The following is an 18,191-nucleotide window of genomic DNA, read 5'->3' as shown; positions in this document are numbered from 1 at the left end:
TTTTCTTGGCTTTTACATTTAGATTTAGATTTATTTTATTATATTTATTTATAACGGGTTTAACGGGTTGGTTAAATGAAAAGCCTATTAAACTTTTGAGAAGCTTTTTTTCGGTTTTAACGGTTCGGATTAGGTTTTGACACCCCTAGTTATGCATCCTAATTCCTAACATATAAAAGCGCACGTTGCCAAAATCAAAGTAATGAAAACCGTAACTACAAGCTGCGATTCCTGAAGTTGAGGACGTTGGTTATCCGAAGTTGGAACCCACTGCTGGGAGTTGACATGATGGCAGCGCACGCATTGAAATTCCTAAAACCCTAATTAAGCCCTCGACGAAGAAGACGATCCCGTTCCCACAGTGTCAGGGTTCACTGACAGCGAAATGTCTCATCGTCGAAGCTTTCTCAACAATTTCCGGAGAACTGCAATCTCATTTTCCTCTTCCAAGCTTCATCAAAGTCGTTTCCCTTCTGCATCGCAGACGCGTTCCATCTTCTCCACATCACCTCGTGGGTCTTGGCTGGACAAGGTCAAAGGTGTCTTCACCGGCGAAAAGACTACTTCTGCTGCGGAAACTCAAGTCACCTCTCAATCTTTCACGCTCCTTAGTAAGCATTCATTGCCTGCAACTCAAATCACCTATCTGCCATTTTCATTTGATTTCTTTTGGCCATTTTGTGCATCGGTGTAATGGGTATCCGTTGGTTTGAATTTGTTGCATTCAAAATAGTTATAAGTGTTTGGGGTTGCAGAGTTCGCCGATGAATTGAAGACTGCGAGGAAAGCCGGACAATTCAAGCAATTTGTGGTGGGTCGTGGCAGTGATGCGACATTTTCTGATGCATTTGAGAAGCAGGAAACAATACTTAGATATCTAGGAGGTTTTGACCCTACAGGAGAGGTCAGTTTCAATCCAAGCTCTCGTTTTTAAAGCGATATGGAACTAAATGGAAGGTATTCCTTTAGAGCACTAAATCAATGAAAAATAAGTTTTTTTTTTTTTTTTTTTTTTTTCTTTTTCCCCAAATCCCCAAATAAACAGAAGGAACAAAAGCCGACAGGGATGTTTGCCTTAGTTTCTAGCATTGTAATTAAATTTGCATTCTCCCCTTTGCAGTTTGATGATACTAAACAAACAAGTGATCACTGCTAAAGCTACTATCACACTAGAGGAGAATAGCTCAGGTTAGATGCATTCCTTCCACATTATGGACTAACTGAATCATTCCCAATATAGTGGAGGATGATAGCTTATGTTGATGTATTTGAGTTACACCCAATTTATAGGCCATTGGATTGGTTACAATCAAACGGTGTAGTGGGCTTTACGGGAGAGTCCAATTAACTATAGAACCTAGTGTTATCTATAGATACTAGCTAGAAGCAATGGTTTAGGTATTCCAAATTAGATACTCATGGTTTAATGCTTTAAACAACCTTGTACTTAAATCTTAACCCTAAAAATCTTAAAGCATTAGTTATATAACTCATCAGTAAATTCCCTTCAAGCTCCTTAAGTTAATCGATCGAAAGGTGAATGAATTTGCAAGTAGAACACAATGTTCAATCTCTGAAAGATGTCTTGGGTAGTTGGGTTATGAATTCTTGGTTGCTCAAAGGCCATAATGTAACCTATTATGTTTCCTTTCTATCCTCAAAATCTGGAGATAAGTAAATTTTAAACAGAAAATCGGCAAGTAAGTACTAGAAACCCGATTATAATTTTAATGACTCAGTTTTGAGCTATAAATATTGGCAAGAAAATACCACAATTAGTCAACGAAGCTGTGATTTCTCTTAACACTTGATTTGTGTTCTTTTAATATGGTATTGCTTCCATCCTATTTTGCTCCCAAACCCATCGTTAACCCATTCTTTATTGTTTTACCTTGGGGTAAAGGATTTAGGAATGAGATTGGTTAAACTGTTAAAGAATAAATTAATTGACCCATGCCATGTAAGAAGTGGACTAGCCTGCCAGAGAAAATATAATATTTGGGTCAAGTAGGTTTTGGGTGTGTTTGGTTTAACCCCGACAGTCAATGTTGACCATTATCTATTAGTAAGCATGATTATTTTCTTTAGCAACAATTTCGGACAATTTGAGATTTAGTTGTTGGTTTTTCCTTTGTGGTTTCCTTGGAAACAACAAAAACACCTTTTTTGGTTTCCTTGGTAACAACAAAACACCTATATCAATTTTCTTGGAAACTACAAAGCATTTGTACGTGCTATTCTCTTGGCTCTTTATAATTTTTTGTTTGTTGTGCTCTCTTTTCTTGAAAGGTTTTAAGCCTGGGTATTAGTTGTGAAAGATAGAAAGTGAGGAAGTGCTAGTGGGGCATACCCACGTGGCGCACCCAAATCCTCATAAATCCTATCCATTTTTTGTGATAAGAAAAAGGGGTTCTGTTTTATTATTTATCTGATAAAACGTTGGACTATATTCTTTCTAGAATTCTCCTTGATTAGCCATGTTTATTTTCTCCAAGTTTGATCTCCTCTATCCTTTGTGTATTATTTTTGTTGATAATTCAAAAGGAAAAAGGAAAACATTCGAATGGATACAGTTTAAATTGACATGATCCAACTGCAAACATTTAATGGGTCTGAGTTTAATGCTTAGAAAAGAAAGATGCAATTTGGATTGAAGTATCTGAATGTGTTTTGCACGGTAGAGACCTCCATTGAAGCCACGACTAAGAATATTGATGAATTACAATGGGTAAGAGATCATGATCTCTTTAGGCACTATTTATTAAGTGTACTGTTGGATAGACTTGAAGAAACCTATAACCAAGGTTTAAAGTATCGGTATCGAGTATTATATCGGTCAGGTGATTTTAAGAGAGGTATTGTCCTGTATCAAGTATTGTATCACTCTAGCTAATGTATTTTAACGTAATTTAATGGAGAGACATATCGAGATGTATCGTATTGGTTGGGTCAAATATGGATACGTATTGGCTAGTATCGTATGATATTGTGGGATACTTTAAACCTTGCTTATAACAACTATAAGACTGCTAAGGAAATATGGGACAACCTGGATATTCAATATAGGAAAAGAGGAAGAATTGTCCAAAACTTATTTGATTGATGAATTGATGGACTTCAAATTTATTGAAGAGAATAGCTATTCCCTTAGGTTACAGACATATAAAACCTCAGATCCTAACTAGATACAGGAAAAATACAAGTTTGCGATGAGTTTCTTGTCAGGGGCAAGTATTTATTAGTTTCCAATGACCTAACACTCATTTAAAATTGAAGTGTATGGGAAAAGGTAAATGTGGGCCTAGATGATCTCAATGGTTCTCACGAATCAAAGATGAAATAGACTTGGAAACAACTTGGAGATGGTGAATAAAAAGAAAACTTTTGCAGATATTGTCACTCATCCCAAGTATAATTCTAAAAAAATCAAGCTACACAAAAGTGAACTCAATAAGTTGGAGGCTAAAAAGACTATCTTAAATAAAATGAAGGACAAGTGCCACAATTGTGGGAAATGGGGACACTTTGTGGTTGACCGTAGGCTATCAAAAACGAGAGATGGACACATAAGAAAAGAAGAAGTTAATATGATGATTGATAAGAATGAGCTTAGACAATTTGTAGCCAGGGTGAGCACAAAGAAGTTTAAGGCCAATATTTCTTCAGCTTGGTGGTTGGACTTAGGTGCTACATGTTATGTTTGCCACAATAAGGAAATGTTGACTGTGAGTTGAGGTTGCAAAGACTGTAACAGTTGCAATGGAACATCAACTTTGGTGACATAGAGAGGATCTGTAAATTTGAATTTATCTATAGGTAAAGTTTTAAATTTAAAAGATGTTAAAGTAGTTCCCAATTCAAAAAAGAATTTAATTTCATTTAGCCTTTTATACAATGCTGGCATGTGTATTTTTTTCATAGTGGCAGTGTGACTTTATTTGTTAAATCTCCCTATTTTGGTTGTGCTTATTTAACTAATAGCATGTATAGATTAAGTTTAGAAAATGAGATAATAAACCATATTAGCTCAAACTTAATTGATTCTAAAACATTGCATTGGATTGGGACATGTCAACTATATAAAAATGGTCCAATTTTCTAAAACTCATAACATACTATTAGACATTTCTATACACTTTAACAGATGTAAAGTGCATGCCCAAACAAAAATTATTGAAAAGTTTTTTTGTTAGATTTTTAGAAGCACATAGTTTTTGGAATTAATACATTATGATATTTGTGATTTTTAAAAATTTCACAACTCGAGGAGGATTTGAAGTATTTAATTATATTTATAGATGATTTTTCTACATATTGTCTTATTTATCTGTTAAGATAAAAAAAAAATTGAAGCATTTGAAAATTTTTAAGAATAGGGTTGAAAATTAGTTAAACTTAAAATTTAAATGACTTAGAAGTTATAAAGGAGGTGGATATTCTTTGACTGAGTTCAAAATATTTTGTGCCTTTAAGGGTATAAATTTTTTAAACTATTGCACTTTATTCACCCCAATCAAATGGCGTAGTTGAATGAAATAATAGAACATTAACATAAATGTTAAACTCCATGTTGCATATTGCTGGCATGCCTGCATGTTATTGGGGAGAAACAATGTTGATTGCTATTCACATTCTAAATAGGTTATCCACTCAAAATGGACTGAAAGTTCATGTGAATTGTGGCATAAACATTCTTGTAGAGTTGAGCTCTTAAAGACTTGGGGCTCTATATTGCTTATGTAAGGATACAAGACCCTAAAAGACTTAAGATGAGATTTAGAACCAATATTTGTGTATATCTAGGATGCACAGAAGACGGTGCTGCAAAACAGTTCTTGGATGATGGATCCATCAATCAATGTGGTAATAAAAATCTAGGGATGCAATGTTCTTTGAAGATAAGTTTATTTGAAATCAAGACATAACTTTACCAGGTCTAGCAGAAATTGTTATAGAGTCGATTATGGAATTTAAACCAATTGCTTCTAACACTAATTTTAATGTGTGTTTTTGAATCAAATACTAGGCATAAATTCAAAAGATATAAGAGTACCTAAAAGTTTTGGTGAGGACTATGTGACTTATCATTTAGAGAATAATCCGTCTACCTAAAAGACTTAAGATGAGATTTAGAACCAATATTTGTGTATATCTAGGATGCGAGAGAGCTGCAAAACAGTTCTTGGATGATGGATCCATCAATCAATGTGGTAATAAAAATCTAGGGATGCAATGTTCTTTGAAGATAAGTTTATTTGAAATCAAGACATAACTTTACCGGTCTAGGGAGAAATTGTTATAGAGTCGATTATGGAATTTAAACCAATTGCTTCTAACACTAATTTTAATGTGTGTTTTTGAATCAAATACTAGGCATAAATTCAAAAGATATAAGAGTACCTAAAAGTTTTGGTGAGGACTATGTGACTTATCATTTAGAGAATAATCCGTCTACCTAAAAGTAAGTAATGAGATCTGGGGTTTCTTTGTTATAGGCAGAGGCAATTGATGATGGATGTACTCTTTACTACAAAATAACACATAGACACTAGTTGATTTGCCAAAAGGTGATATGCGTGTGGGCAGAGAACTGGTCTTAAAGAAGAAACTAAATCTTGATGAATTTGAGGGCCAATATGATGCACATTTAGTAGCTAAGGGCTACACTCAAGTTAGTGGAGTGGATTATTTTGATATCTACTCACCGATCTATCATCTAGCCACTATTAGAGTTCTTCTTGCTTTGGCATCTATTGAACACTAAGTTGTGGATCAAATGGATGTAAAAACGAGTTTCTTCAATGGAGACTTAACTAAAGAAATTTACATGAACCAACCTGAAGAGTATGTCATGAAAGGTTCTAAACATAAAGTTGTAAATTAAAAACAAATCTTTATATGGTCTTAAACAAGCATCTAAGTTATGCCATAAAAAATTTTGACCAAATAGTGAAGACCTTTGTATTTCATACTAGTAACTTAGATAACTGCCTTTACTACAAGTCTGTGTTTAATAAGGTCATAATTGTTTGCTTTTATGTAGACAACATGTTGATTCTTAGTTCTGATCATTTTGTAGTAAGTGACATTAAAAAGCTAAAGAATTTGGCATGACGGATAAGGTTATCTTAGGTCTGCCCCTAGCTTTTTTAATTCCTTTAATCTGGATTAAATCACTTCTCCATGCAAGGGCATTTATAGGTCTCTGTTGAACGTGGCTATACCATCTCAACCGACTTTCTCGTAGTTTATAACTTATTGGATCTACTCCTAGACCAATTGTAATATGATCATTCCTTATCTTATCCTTCCTAGTTTTGCCACTCATCTGTTTTATCATCTTTATTTCTACTACACTGAGTTTTTCTATACAACCCAACACTCAACACTATACATCATAACTGGTTGAATGATGCTCCTAGAGAATTTTCCTTTGAGTTTTGAGGAATACGTCGATCACACAGGACCTCAGGCGCACCTCTCCACTTCTTCCACCCTATTTTAATTCATTGGGAAACATCATCTTCTATATCACAAAATTTTATTTATTATCTATTATTATTATTATTATTATTATTATTATTATTATTATTATTATTATTATTATTATTATTATTATTATTATTATTATTTTTTAATTATTATTTTTTATGATTGAACCAAGGTCCTAAAATAATTGCTTTAGGGCCTGTTTGGTTACTTGAGTTTGAAGATTTCAAAAATCTAGAGATTTTAATTCTATAGATTTCAAATCTATAGAGTCATGGTTCATAAAATTAACTGTTTGGTTAGCCTGAATCTTTGGAATGAAATCTATAGATTCATCCTTAAAAAATATTTATGAAGTCATGGTTCAAATGTTTAACACTTTTATAGTAGAGATGAAATCTCTGGATTTCACCTTATACCCATTAAATTATTTGGGAAACATCACCTTTATAGTACAAAGGTGATTTATATCTAGATTTTATGAATCCATTATGATTACTATAACTAGTATAAATCTACCATTTGTGAATATTATTATGATTATCAAATCTCTGAATCATGTAACCAAAATAATTGCCCTTTAGGAATCTCATTCTCATTAAGTTTCTCCACCTCATCGTTTGTCCGATCATGACCAAAGTTACAAACTACATATTTGTCTTTGTTTTACTTAGTTTAAAGCCTGTTGATTCCAAAGTTGCTCTCCATGATTCTGAGTTGGTACCAATTCCTACTTGTGTCTCGTCTATCAACACAATATCATCAACAAAAAGCATAAAGAAATATTGTCTTAAATGTTTTCGGTTAATTCATCTATTATAAATGCAAATAAGTATGGGCTTAAAGCTGATCATTGATGTAGCCCAACTGTTATCGGGAATTCACCACCTTGTCCCCCCATTGTTCTTACACTTGTCACTGAACCATATTACATATCCTTAACTATGTCCACTTATTTGCTTAATCATTTCTATAAGCTTTTTCTAGGTCAATTAAGACCATATAAATATTTTTCATACACTCTCTATACCTTTTCATAAGTCTCCATATAAGGTAAATAGCTTCCATTGTAGATCTTCTTGGCATAAAGCCAAATTGGTTATCTGTAATTGTGGTTTCTTATCTCAAACGGGTTGTTATACTCTCCCATAATCTCATAGTATGACTTATCAATTTGATGTCTTTATAGTTATGACATTTTTGAATATCTCCTTTATTTTTATAAATTGGGATTATGATGCTTCTCCTCCATTCATTTGGCATTTTCCTTATGCTCTTATTGAATAACTTGGTTAGCCAAGCGAGCCCATAGGTTCCTAAGCTCTTCTATAAATCTATTCGGATTTCATGGGATCTTGTGCCTTGCCTACTTTCATCTTCCTAAGAGCTTCTTTTATTTTGAAAATTGAAATTCTCCTTATAATTGTGCCATGACGAATGGTATAATCATTCAAATCACAAAGAGTTGAAGTATGCTCGTTTAATGGACTAGAGACTTAAGTCTTTCTATAAGAAAGGCATTTTCCTTTTGATTCACCTATAACATCTTTAGTCACCTTCCTAATACCTATAGCCATCTCATTCCACATTGTATTAGTGTCCCCCTTAAATTCCCACTTTCCTTGTTTGATTACATGATGTGATCCAGAATTTTTCCCTTGGGCGAAACCCTAAGGCTGCGTTTGTTTGCAAAGGTGGGGTGGGAAAAAAACATGTGGGTCCCTCTGAAGTGGAGTGAGGAGGAGAAAAGGGAAGGGGGGGGGTGTGTGGGGAGGGGGTGGGGGGGGGGCCCTTTCTCCTCCCCTCCCCCACACACCCCACCAAGGGGTAAAGCGGGATACTCAGCGTAAGGAAAGGCCTCCCAGGTTTAAGGAAAGGCTGACTGAACCTTACCCACATGCTAGGGGCAGTTTAGGCTGCTCCTTAGGGGGTTTCTTATTTCCCCTTAGAATCCTTAAATCTAATTTTAGCATGTGTTTTAATAATTAAGTGATATTTCCAGCATGTGAGTCTTAGTCTTTTAATTAGCATGTGTATTATTAGAGTTTAGTTAAATAGGATTTTTATTTCGGCATGTGCCTTAGTGTCCCTTAGTTCTTATATTGTTTGGATGGTTGAGATTGATTAATGTAGTGAGATCCTAATCTATAAAGGAATCCCACTTAGAGTTAAGGTCTTTTAGTAGGCTATAAATAGCCTATTCTTTCTTTGTATTCATCAAGTCTACTTTGAATGAAACTTGAGTCTTTTTGAGAAATTAGGTCATGGTTCTGTTTGGGAGGGCGGGATGTTACAGCCCTTAGAAATTCAAGGGCAGAAACCTTCTTCAACCTGCAGCAGCATTACAAGTAAGTTGGATCCCCCCTTCTACCTCCATTGCAGCCCCTCCCCTACTTCCTCCCATTGCAAGACCTACGAAATCCTTCCCCTGCCATCACAGCCCTCCCCCTCCCCTCTCCCCTCTCCCTGCAATTACAGTAGCTCCCTTCCCCTCCCCTGTTCTGCACAGGTGTCCCACCCCCTTCCCCTGCTGCCACAGCTTGGCAGCAACCATCCCAGCCCACTCTCCCAACCCCTACAAACCCTCTAGTCCCTTCTCCACCCCCTCCCAACCCCACGGTACCTTCCCTCCTTCGCTACATCTCTCGGCCTTCCTCTCCCTGCCTCTCCTTCCTTGTGGCAGAACCAAAAAACAGAGGAAAAGAAAAAAGCAGAAAAGAAATGAAGAAAAAAATAAAGAAAGAAGCACAAGGTTGCTTAAAGCATTACAACTTGAGTATCTAGTTTGGAATACTAGACCGTTGCTTCCAACTAATATTTATAGATAACACTAGCTTCTATGGTTAATTGAACTCTCCCACAAGGCCCACTATTCTGTTGGATTGTAACTGATCCAATGGCCTTTATTAGAACGTAGGAGGAGGTTGTTGAGGTAATTGAGTTAAACATTTCATCAGACATATCCTTGATTAGAACATAGGAGGAAATTGTTGAGGTAATTGAGGTAAACATTTCATCAGACATCTCCTCAATGTTTTTTGATGAACTTTCTAGCTGATGGTGGAGTTGTAGAGCTACAATGTATGAAGGTGAAAATCCATTGATGTCTCTCTATCTCTCTCAACCATATTGATTGAATGTCCTAATGGGATAGTTTTTTTGAAACTGATAGCATTTACAATGTGTAGAATGGTGTGAAAATATAGCAATTAATGGTTTTGCAGCCATGCAAAAACTTTTATCATGACAGTTGTACATGTGTGATGGTTTTTTCTTTATTCATTATATGCAGAATCTCCAAAGTAGTCAAAAGAAAGATGCGGCAAAACATTGTAATTGTACAATAATTGAAGTTGAGAATGCCTTGTCAAAGTTTACATGGGCTAAAGAAGCACAGAAAAAGATAGAAAAGTTGAAGGAGGAAGGTAAACCATTGCCAAAGTCTTTGGCTGAGGTATTACTACTGTCTCCATTGTCTTGGTTTTTCCATTGTACCAAGCTGTAGAAAGAATTCCTAGTTCTTGAAATTTGTGATTTTGAGGACCATTGTGGCACTTTTCAGTTGCAGAAATTCTTCCAATGCTAGGAACATGACACCTTTCTGTGGTAATATTAATGCATTTGATTGCTGTGTGTAATATATCATACAGATGAGTTTCTTTTTTGAAGTAATCCAATAATGCTGGACATCAATGATTTGGTCAACTATAATGGATCTTGACTGGGGTTTCCTCTGGATATATTTTTCTAAGTTGTTAATTTGCATTTGGAAATTTGTTTTGATGTATATGTGTGTGTGTGTGTGTGTGTATATATATATTTTGGGGTGGGGTGGGGGGGGGGGGGGGGGGTGTAAAACAATGTGATTGTGTGTGTGTGTAGATATACAATTGGGGGGGGGGGGGGGGGGGGGGGGTGTACAATGTGTTGTTACAATTTGCTTGAAACTCACAATTTCCCATCTTATTTAGTCTACTCAGCCATTCAATGTTTATTACTAGGTAGTTATCAATGTTTATCAATGTATCAATGAAGGGTGGTGCTTCCAAAAATATAAAGATAAATCTGAGCCATCCATTTTTATGGTCCTTTTAAATTGTATCTTTTATTCCCACTGTATTCCCACTGAGTAGTGAGAATGCACAGTAGTGCCTAGAGTATTATAATACATCATGGGCATAGACAGGATTTGTGCCATAACAGAAGGGATATATGACAGAATTAGACTTGAAATTTGAAACATGGTTACTCTAGACCTTATCCTCTTTATCTAGCTGCCAGAATGGATATATCATCTGTCCATTTGAATAAATGACTGGTGACATTTGGAAAAATAACCAAATAACCGATGACTTTCTGGGAGCTTTGCTTTTAAATCGGCTGGTTGTCAGTCAAAACTCGAAACAGCCACTCCTGCAAAGCAAGGAAGTGATGTTGTGTATGTTTACCCTTTCTAGACCCAGCAGTACTGGAAGCCTTGTGTAGGAAACTCTTTTTATTTATTTGTTCATTCCCTCTTTTTTCTTATTTTTTAATTTTTAATTATAAGTGTGCATGATAAAACTATGTGTGACTGTATCATAACTCTTTTAACTGCATTCAAAATGGTTTTCTGATCGACTACTGGCAGGATTCGGCCAGCTCTGCTGAATCCTGGTTGAATGTAAACATTCGTAGATGGAAAAAACTGCCTGGATGAAGGGTGCTTATCAATTGCATGATTGGGTAATTCACTTCTAACTTGCATGAATTAGGCTTTTGTTTGAACAGGAGATGCATGTTGGTGCTCTGCCAAACAACTTTTGAAACTCTGACATACTTCACGTGAACTAGATATAGATTTTAGACGGGACTAGGCTATCAGAACTGTTTTTCTTGAATTCTTCTTTCTGAGTTATCACCGCATTCTTGTTTATACCTTGGACATCATATCTAAATATGCTAAAGTAGTTTTCTCTCCACAAGCATGAACTTTCTTCTGTCTAATGAAATACCTGACATTCCTACTAAATGAAAAAAATAATGAAAAGAAAATATATTTTATTCTTCTCCCTAATTCTAGTCTTATATTTTGTAGGTCCAGAAGTTGATGGGATCAACACCATTAGATCTTGCCAGATCTAATTTGGCAAAAAGTGGACAAATAAGTAGGAATGCACTCTGTCCTTGTGGTTCCAAGAAGAGATATAAACGGTACTTTCCCTCATTAACTTCTAAGTTTCTTTCTTTCTTTTATAATTTGTAATGATACAATAAGCAAAAAAAAGGTTCAATATGTGAAAGTCCCCAACCCCTAATATAAAAATCTCCTTGTTCCAAAAAAGGATTCAATTGGGTCGAGTGTTCCTCTGTTAGAACTGGCTATCAATTTGCAGCCATGTTGTGAAGAAACAATTAAGTATGAGTAACCTGTTACTGAGTCTGATAATCATTGGTCATTGGCCAGAAGAAGAATGCTTTCTTATGGGCATATAGCCATACATATACCCCAGTTGATATTAGGAAACTATTAAGACTCTTGACCTCATCACTGAATGTCAAGAACAGGAAGGCTGCTTATTTCCTCATATACATATTTTCAATTTATCCGTTAAACTTTTGGTCGTCTTCACCTGTCCTCATTTCTCTTTTAATATCATGAAGGTGCTGCGCAAAGGACTAACAGATGGAGACAATTTGTGGATCTCAGCATTTCTTTGAGTAAGTTGGTAAATTTTTGGTTGTGCTTGACATAGGAAAGGGATGATAAGAAACAGATTGCATGTGGGGTTCATGTGTTATCATCGTCTTGTAAACACGAGGAATTTCTACATTCCCATCCCTTCCTGGGGTCCCCTCACCCCCAAAAACTAGTCTTCTGGTCTCATCCCTGGACCTGTCATCTCACCTGTAATGCATGTAGAAATAAGAAAAGATCAAGTTTGGTGTTTGATTTTCTTGCTGACACTAAATTCCTGAGGGGAAGTGAATTTGTTCATTCAATACTTTTTCTCAGTCCGTTGATGACGAAGTAACTGATATTCAAGGTTTTATGATAATACTTGACTATGGCATCTGTAAGAGAAATGGACATGTACTATTTTTTTGTACTGGCTATCATTTGGAATGATGTTAATGGCAAAGTTTACTACTGTATGTAAATTACTTTATCCATTCTTTTATATTTAATACAATACCAGCTACTTGTGTTCTGTTTTTCTTTTTGGTTGAATATTCAAAGCACCAATACATGTTTCATGGGAGTCATTTTCTTGAGTTTTTCATGTTTCATAGAAAGCCTAGGCATGGAAATTTTTTGATGACTTCTTGATATACTCAATTTACAGTATGGAGGTATGCACTAGGTTTCTATATGTGCATGTGGTTGGTTAGGCAAGGCTTTTCTTCTTCTTTTTTTTGGTAAGAAATTTCCATTAACAGAAAGAAAGAAAAAACAACCCGCGACAGTCTAGGCAACTGGAGAGCATAATTCCTGAAGCTAAGGAACGGAAATAGGCCAAACCGTCGTATACGGGATCGACAGGGCCCTCCTTGCAAGAGCATCCGCAACTGCGTTTATCGCTCTTGGAATAAAACAAAAAGAGCATGAGAGGAAAGATGAGCTTAACTCCCTAATATCCTCCACCAGAGGAGCTAAGCATAGGGGGAGGGGAGCTAGAAGCACTGTTTATGTATTAAACCAGTATTTTACAATCAGACTCTACCAGAAGATGATTACAATCTTTTGAAAGTGCAAACATCAATCCAGCTCTCATAGCTAGATCTTCCCCTTCCACCACTGAGTTGCATAATACAGGTTCAGAGGCTGCTTGTAAAATTTCTCCTTTATGATTTTGCAGAACATAGACGACACCACCTTTGCCACTTCCTTTACACTAAGACATGTCTGAATTCAACTTTAATTTACCTTGAGGCAGAGGTTCCTATTGCTCCTGATTCTCATCAGGTTGAATATTATTTATCACTTCCCCACCTCCTGTTGTCTTGATTGCCTCAAATTCAGCATGTTCTTTTTGGGCTGCCTCAATAATTTCTTTTGGGGTAGTTTGTTTTCTCCCAAAAATCCTGTTGTTTCTTGCAATCCAAAGGTGCCAAACAATAAAGGAACATAGGTTGAGTATTGATTTGCTTACCTCCTTTTCGATCCCTTTTATAGTGGACCAACTTTTAATCCATTCTGTTAGTAATGGGGCTTCCTCGGTGGAATGTATGTAAGTGAGCTACCAAACCAACCGTTGCAATCGGACACCAAAAACAATGTGATCCATAGTTTCGACCGCACCCACAATACGAACATGAAGGATCAATTTGAAATTGCCTTCTAACTAGCTCTTCCCTACACCCCGCACACGCCTCCATAGGAAATTTCTAATCTTTGGAAGGTGTGCGAACTCCAAATATTTTTCCATACAACATCTTCAACTGGTCTCCGACTTCTAGATGTGCTCGATGGTTTTCCAAATTTTTCCTCCTCAAGATTCTTTAATAGATGATATGTGAATTTACACGAGAAAAGTCCATTCTTTGCTGCCCCCCACACCAACTAATCATCTTGATGGAATATGCTCAGCCTAATTCCTTGAATTGCCTTACTTTCCTCGGGAGAAAAGAGTGAATTGAGTAAATCAATCTTCCAACATCTGTGATCTTGGTCAATCGTTTCGAGACACGTCAATTTGAACACCCCGCTGAGGTTGGTTAGGCCAAGGCTTTTCAGGACCATATAAGAAAACTAGTTATTTGGTTAATTGCATCACAAGTCTTGGTTTATATATATTTTTTTAAATTATTAAATTTATCTCTAAATGAAATGTAAATGTTACCCGATATTTTCATTTATCTACCACTCAAAAAAAGAAAAAAGAAGAAAAGAAGGAAGAAGAAGGTTTAATGGGTGTAGCACCATAGAGATATGGGAGGAAACCATTAAAAAGGTAAATAATTGACTTATTAATTTTAATCATACATCACAATTTTTTTCACTTAGATGGAATTGTAGTTCTTATATTACATTTATTAATATGATTCGTTTCAAGGTCCTTTGTTGGATAAAAAATAGATTTTGGCAGTAAATATGATATTAGAAAAAACCCAGGTGGAAAGAGGTTTTACCAAGAAAATGCAAGCAAAGTATCACAAAGTATTTAGTTAGTATAAAGTCTTCAATATATAATTATATATCAATATGGGTATGGCACTAGTCTCTATATGTGCACATTATTATTATTATTATTTTTTTTTATCTGAGGTTCATCAGGCCAGCTTGTGTGCACCTTGATTACATCCTCAGGGGATGCTTGTTCAGCAAGGGTTGAACCCATGATCTCTCCACTGAGAAATATAGATCTTATCAGTCTACCAACCATAAATTGACATATATGTGCACATTTTTTCCACTCTGGCTTATCAGGCAAGGCTTTTCAGACCATGTAGAATGCTAATATTGCAGAAAAAACAACTGCTGGTTATTTGGTTAATCGCATCACAAGTTTTTATAATAATTATTATTTAATTTTACCCCTAAACGAATATAGATGTGGATGTAGCTCAGATTCAAATGTTTGACAAGATGTTGTCTCCTGTACATAAATAGAAATGATTCACTATATGTCATTTATCCACACAAAAAAAAAAAAAATCACTATACACCTTTGGTGTTTTAGAAAAAGAAGAAAGAATCCAAAAGTTCCTCTGGAAAGAGTTTCGGTCGAAACTATTGAAATTTCGATTTTGAAAAAAAAAAGAAGACTAAACCTAGTTGGAATTGGAAAACTACCAATTTCCTAAATGGTTGAAACTAGAGATTTGCAAATTTTGACCACTTCCATCAAGTTTCATCCTTTGAATTTTGACCCTCAAACCATTTTTTACTGGAATTTGTGATTTTAACCTCTGTTTCACTCTAAGTTAATAACTCTTTTGTCAAAACTCGATGAATTTGGGAGAGAAAGTTCGACATATGGGTAACTCAACCATCATATGGTGCTTATTATAGATATGGATATAATCCTATGGGGATGGTTATGGATATGGGGGACCATCATTGGCATATGGTGACTTGTTCTTTTGGTGATGGCATTGGCAGCAGTTATGCAGTCAGCATATGGGTATGGAATAAGATCGTATGGTGATGGAGCAGTACTGTCAGCAGCCTATGCACAGGTGGCGACTCCATCTATTTACATTATGTGGATGATCCCACCTATGAGAATTTAGTGTCTCAGTCCATGGATAACTTCATGAGTCACATGAAATGACCAGCTTTCATTCGGTACTTGGAGTACTACTATAGAGACAAGGGATCATTGATCCACTGGTTCCAAGCAGTTATTTTTAGTTGCTTGTCGGTCATCGTATTTTGACTTGCGTCTTGCTGTATGTGTAATCATTCTATCAAACAACTCAGTTTGTATTTTTCGAAACCAATCATTTGTTTTACATTATGTGGGATATCCCACCATTGTTTATCATAAATGATTATGTGTTGTCTTCTAGTTCCCCTGGGTTGGAGTGTTTTACTTGAGGCTGTGTTTGTTTGCAAAGGAATTAGTTGTGGACCCAAAAAAAACAAGAATGTGGTAATGGGGTGAGGAAGGAAAGGAAATGGTTTTGTGGACAAAGTGACTAGGGTGGATTCCACTTGTGTCTTATCCCATGCTTTCTCCAAATTCCCAGTAGAAGACATTAAATAGCATGGGGTGGGATGTCATATAACATCAAAGACTTAGAAACCTTGAATTAAGGAAACTTGTCCCAACTTGAAGTCCCCCCCAAGCAAAATTGTGATTTTGGGATTTAAAGGAAAACATGAATTGAACATTTTTTGATGCATATCCAACATTTTCAGTTACCTTTATTCCACAAAATAACTATGGGTAGAAAGGAATTAGTTGTTGACCCCAAAAAAAACAAGAATTATAATTTTAGTGGTTTTTTAGACAAACTACTAATTTCATTGTGTTTATCATGCTTTAAATTAGTAGAAGACAATAAATAGATGAAACGGAAGTCATATAACATTAAATACTTAGACGATCGAAACCTTGCTCGAAAAGTATCAAGTTGAAAGCGGCCTCCAACAAAATTGTGATCGTTGTTTATGGTAGACATGAATTGAACATGAGGTTGAGGTGCATATCAAAATTATGAGTTACTTCTATCACAAAATAAGTATGGGTAGAATTGATACTTGTTCATCTCATTAAATTCAAACTTGTTTATAGGCACCCAATCTTATCATTTATTTGACCAAAAAAAATCTTATCATTTACATATCATAGAAGTCTATAGATATAACACTATGGACGACCCTAAGACATCGGAGTAAACCAATAAAAAGGTAAACATAATTGACTATTAATTTTAATTATGTATCACAAGTTTTCAAATAAAGAAAAACCATGTATATGAACTTAATTAATTGGCTTCAAGGTTCTTTATTGGACTTAAAATTTTTTTTGACGATCCATGCGTATATATTCACAATCATGTATATGAACTTTTAATGGATTTTTCGGTAGAATTTTTTAAATGGATTTGATACATTGAAATCAGGTCCATCAAAGTTTTGCATAAAGAAAATTTTTGTTTTTTTTTGTACTAAAATGAGATTTTATTATAGAGAAAAACTATGATTACAACCTAAATAAAAAGAGTCAAAAAGCATCAACCATCTAACACATGTAGGAGGCGAGTGTACATGCAAGAAGGTTTCCTGGGTGAGCGGGGCTTCTTTAGCTAAAGCATCAACAACAAAATTTGTTTTCCTGGGCACGAGTGAAGGAAATGTTGTCAAAAGATTCCACCAAGCTGCGAATATCATAAACAATAGAAAATAGTTTCCTGGGGGTCTCCGAGATATGTTTATGAACAATGGTGATGAGTGCTTGGTTGTCATTTTCTATGGCCAGAGAGTGTAAGTTGAAATCTTTTGCCGAATCTTTGATGGTCTGTATAGTTGCAATCCCTTCCAAACCTTAAATTCAAGTTGAGATTGTTGAGGAATGCTTGCTAACCAATAGTAATTGGTTTCAAGCGTTCCTTATTGGACTTAAAATTTTTACATGCAACTCAGAAGCGATTGGATGGATTTTATCAAAAGAATCCCTGCTTGTTTTGGATGATAGGAAATGTAGGACTGTATCTTTGAAGATTTTTTTGTTTCAAATGTCATTATTAGGTGGAAAAATTATTACATAGGAGATTGAAAGATCCGATTTGTCAACCACTTTTTAAAAGATGATTTAATGTAACAAGTCACAAAAGAAATATTTCCTTTTGAAAGTCATCATTGGTCAATTAGAAAATTTGTTAGTTTTTTCTAACATAAAAGATTTTAGAGAAAATTAAACAGTACCCACAATTTATAAGGTGAAACTAATGGTCACCTACTTATCATCTTCAAAATTACATGTTATCCTCATGCATAATTATAAGTTAACCATAATAAAATTATGTTGTTAAATGAATAGTAAAAGTACTTAAATTACCTTACCTAATTTAAAATAATTTAAAATTTAAATTTTAAATTATCCAAATGTCCTTTAAGTAAGAAAATGACAATAATACCCCCAATTTAATACATCCGCATACCCAATTCTTAGGTGGGTGAAAGGTTCTACTTACACCTTGTTGGAAACTGAATCTGGATCATCTCCCTGACGGCTTCTCAACCACGAAAATGCAGTGGGCAAGTGAAATTT

The 18,191-nt window shown here is 35.3% G+C and overlaps 1 protein-coding gene across 2 annotated transcripts in view; it reads left to right on the top strand.

The window, feature by feature from the left end:
• The first annotated feature begins 221 nt into the window (after positions 1-221).
• The window catches only part of LOC149010443 (SEC-C motif protein), a 49,400-nt gene continuing 31,430 nt past the window's right edge, over positions 222-18,191 (top strand). Inside the window, exons 1-5 of one of the 2 annotated variants that reach the window (XM_089163675.1) lie at positions 222-611; positions 756-904; positions 9,782-9,943; positions 11,567-11,682; positions 12,133-12,879. In XM_089163675.1, coding sequence (XP_089019801.1) covers positions 386-611; positions 756-904; positions 9,782-9,943; positions 11,567-11,682; positions 12,133-12,151 — 672 coding nt within the window. In that variant the 5' untranslated portion in view covers positions 222-385 and the 3' untranslated portion in view covers positions 12,152-12,879. Of the gene's footprint in view, positions 612-755; positions 905-9,781; positions 9,944-11,566; positions 11,683-12,132; positions 12,880-18,191 lie in introns of those variants that run through there. The other variant, XM_089163676.1, reaches the window with a different exon arrangement.

This window comes from Hakea prostrata, chromosome 7 (genome assembly GCF_041222555.1).
Source record: "Hakea prostrata isolate BN-2017 chromosome 7, UWA_Hpros_2, whole genome shotgun sequence".
Lineage (NCBI taxonomy): Eukaryota > Viridiplantae > Streptophyta > Magnoliopsida > Proteales > Proteaceae > Hakea > Hakea prostrata.
Note: the sequence above shows the minus strand (reverse complement) of the source record. Positions and strands in the feature narration are given on the sequence as shown.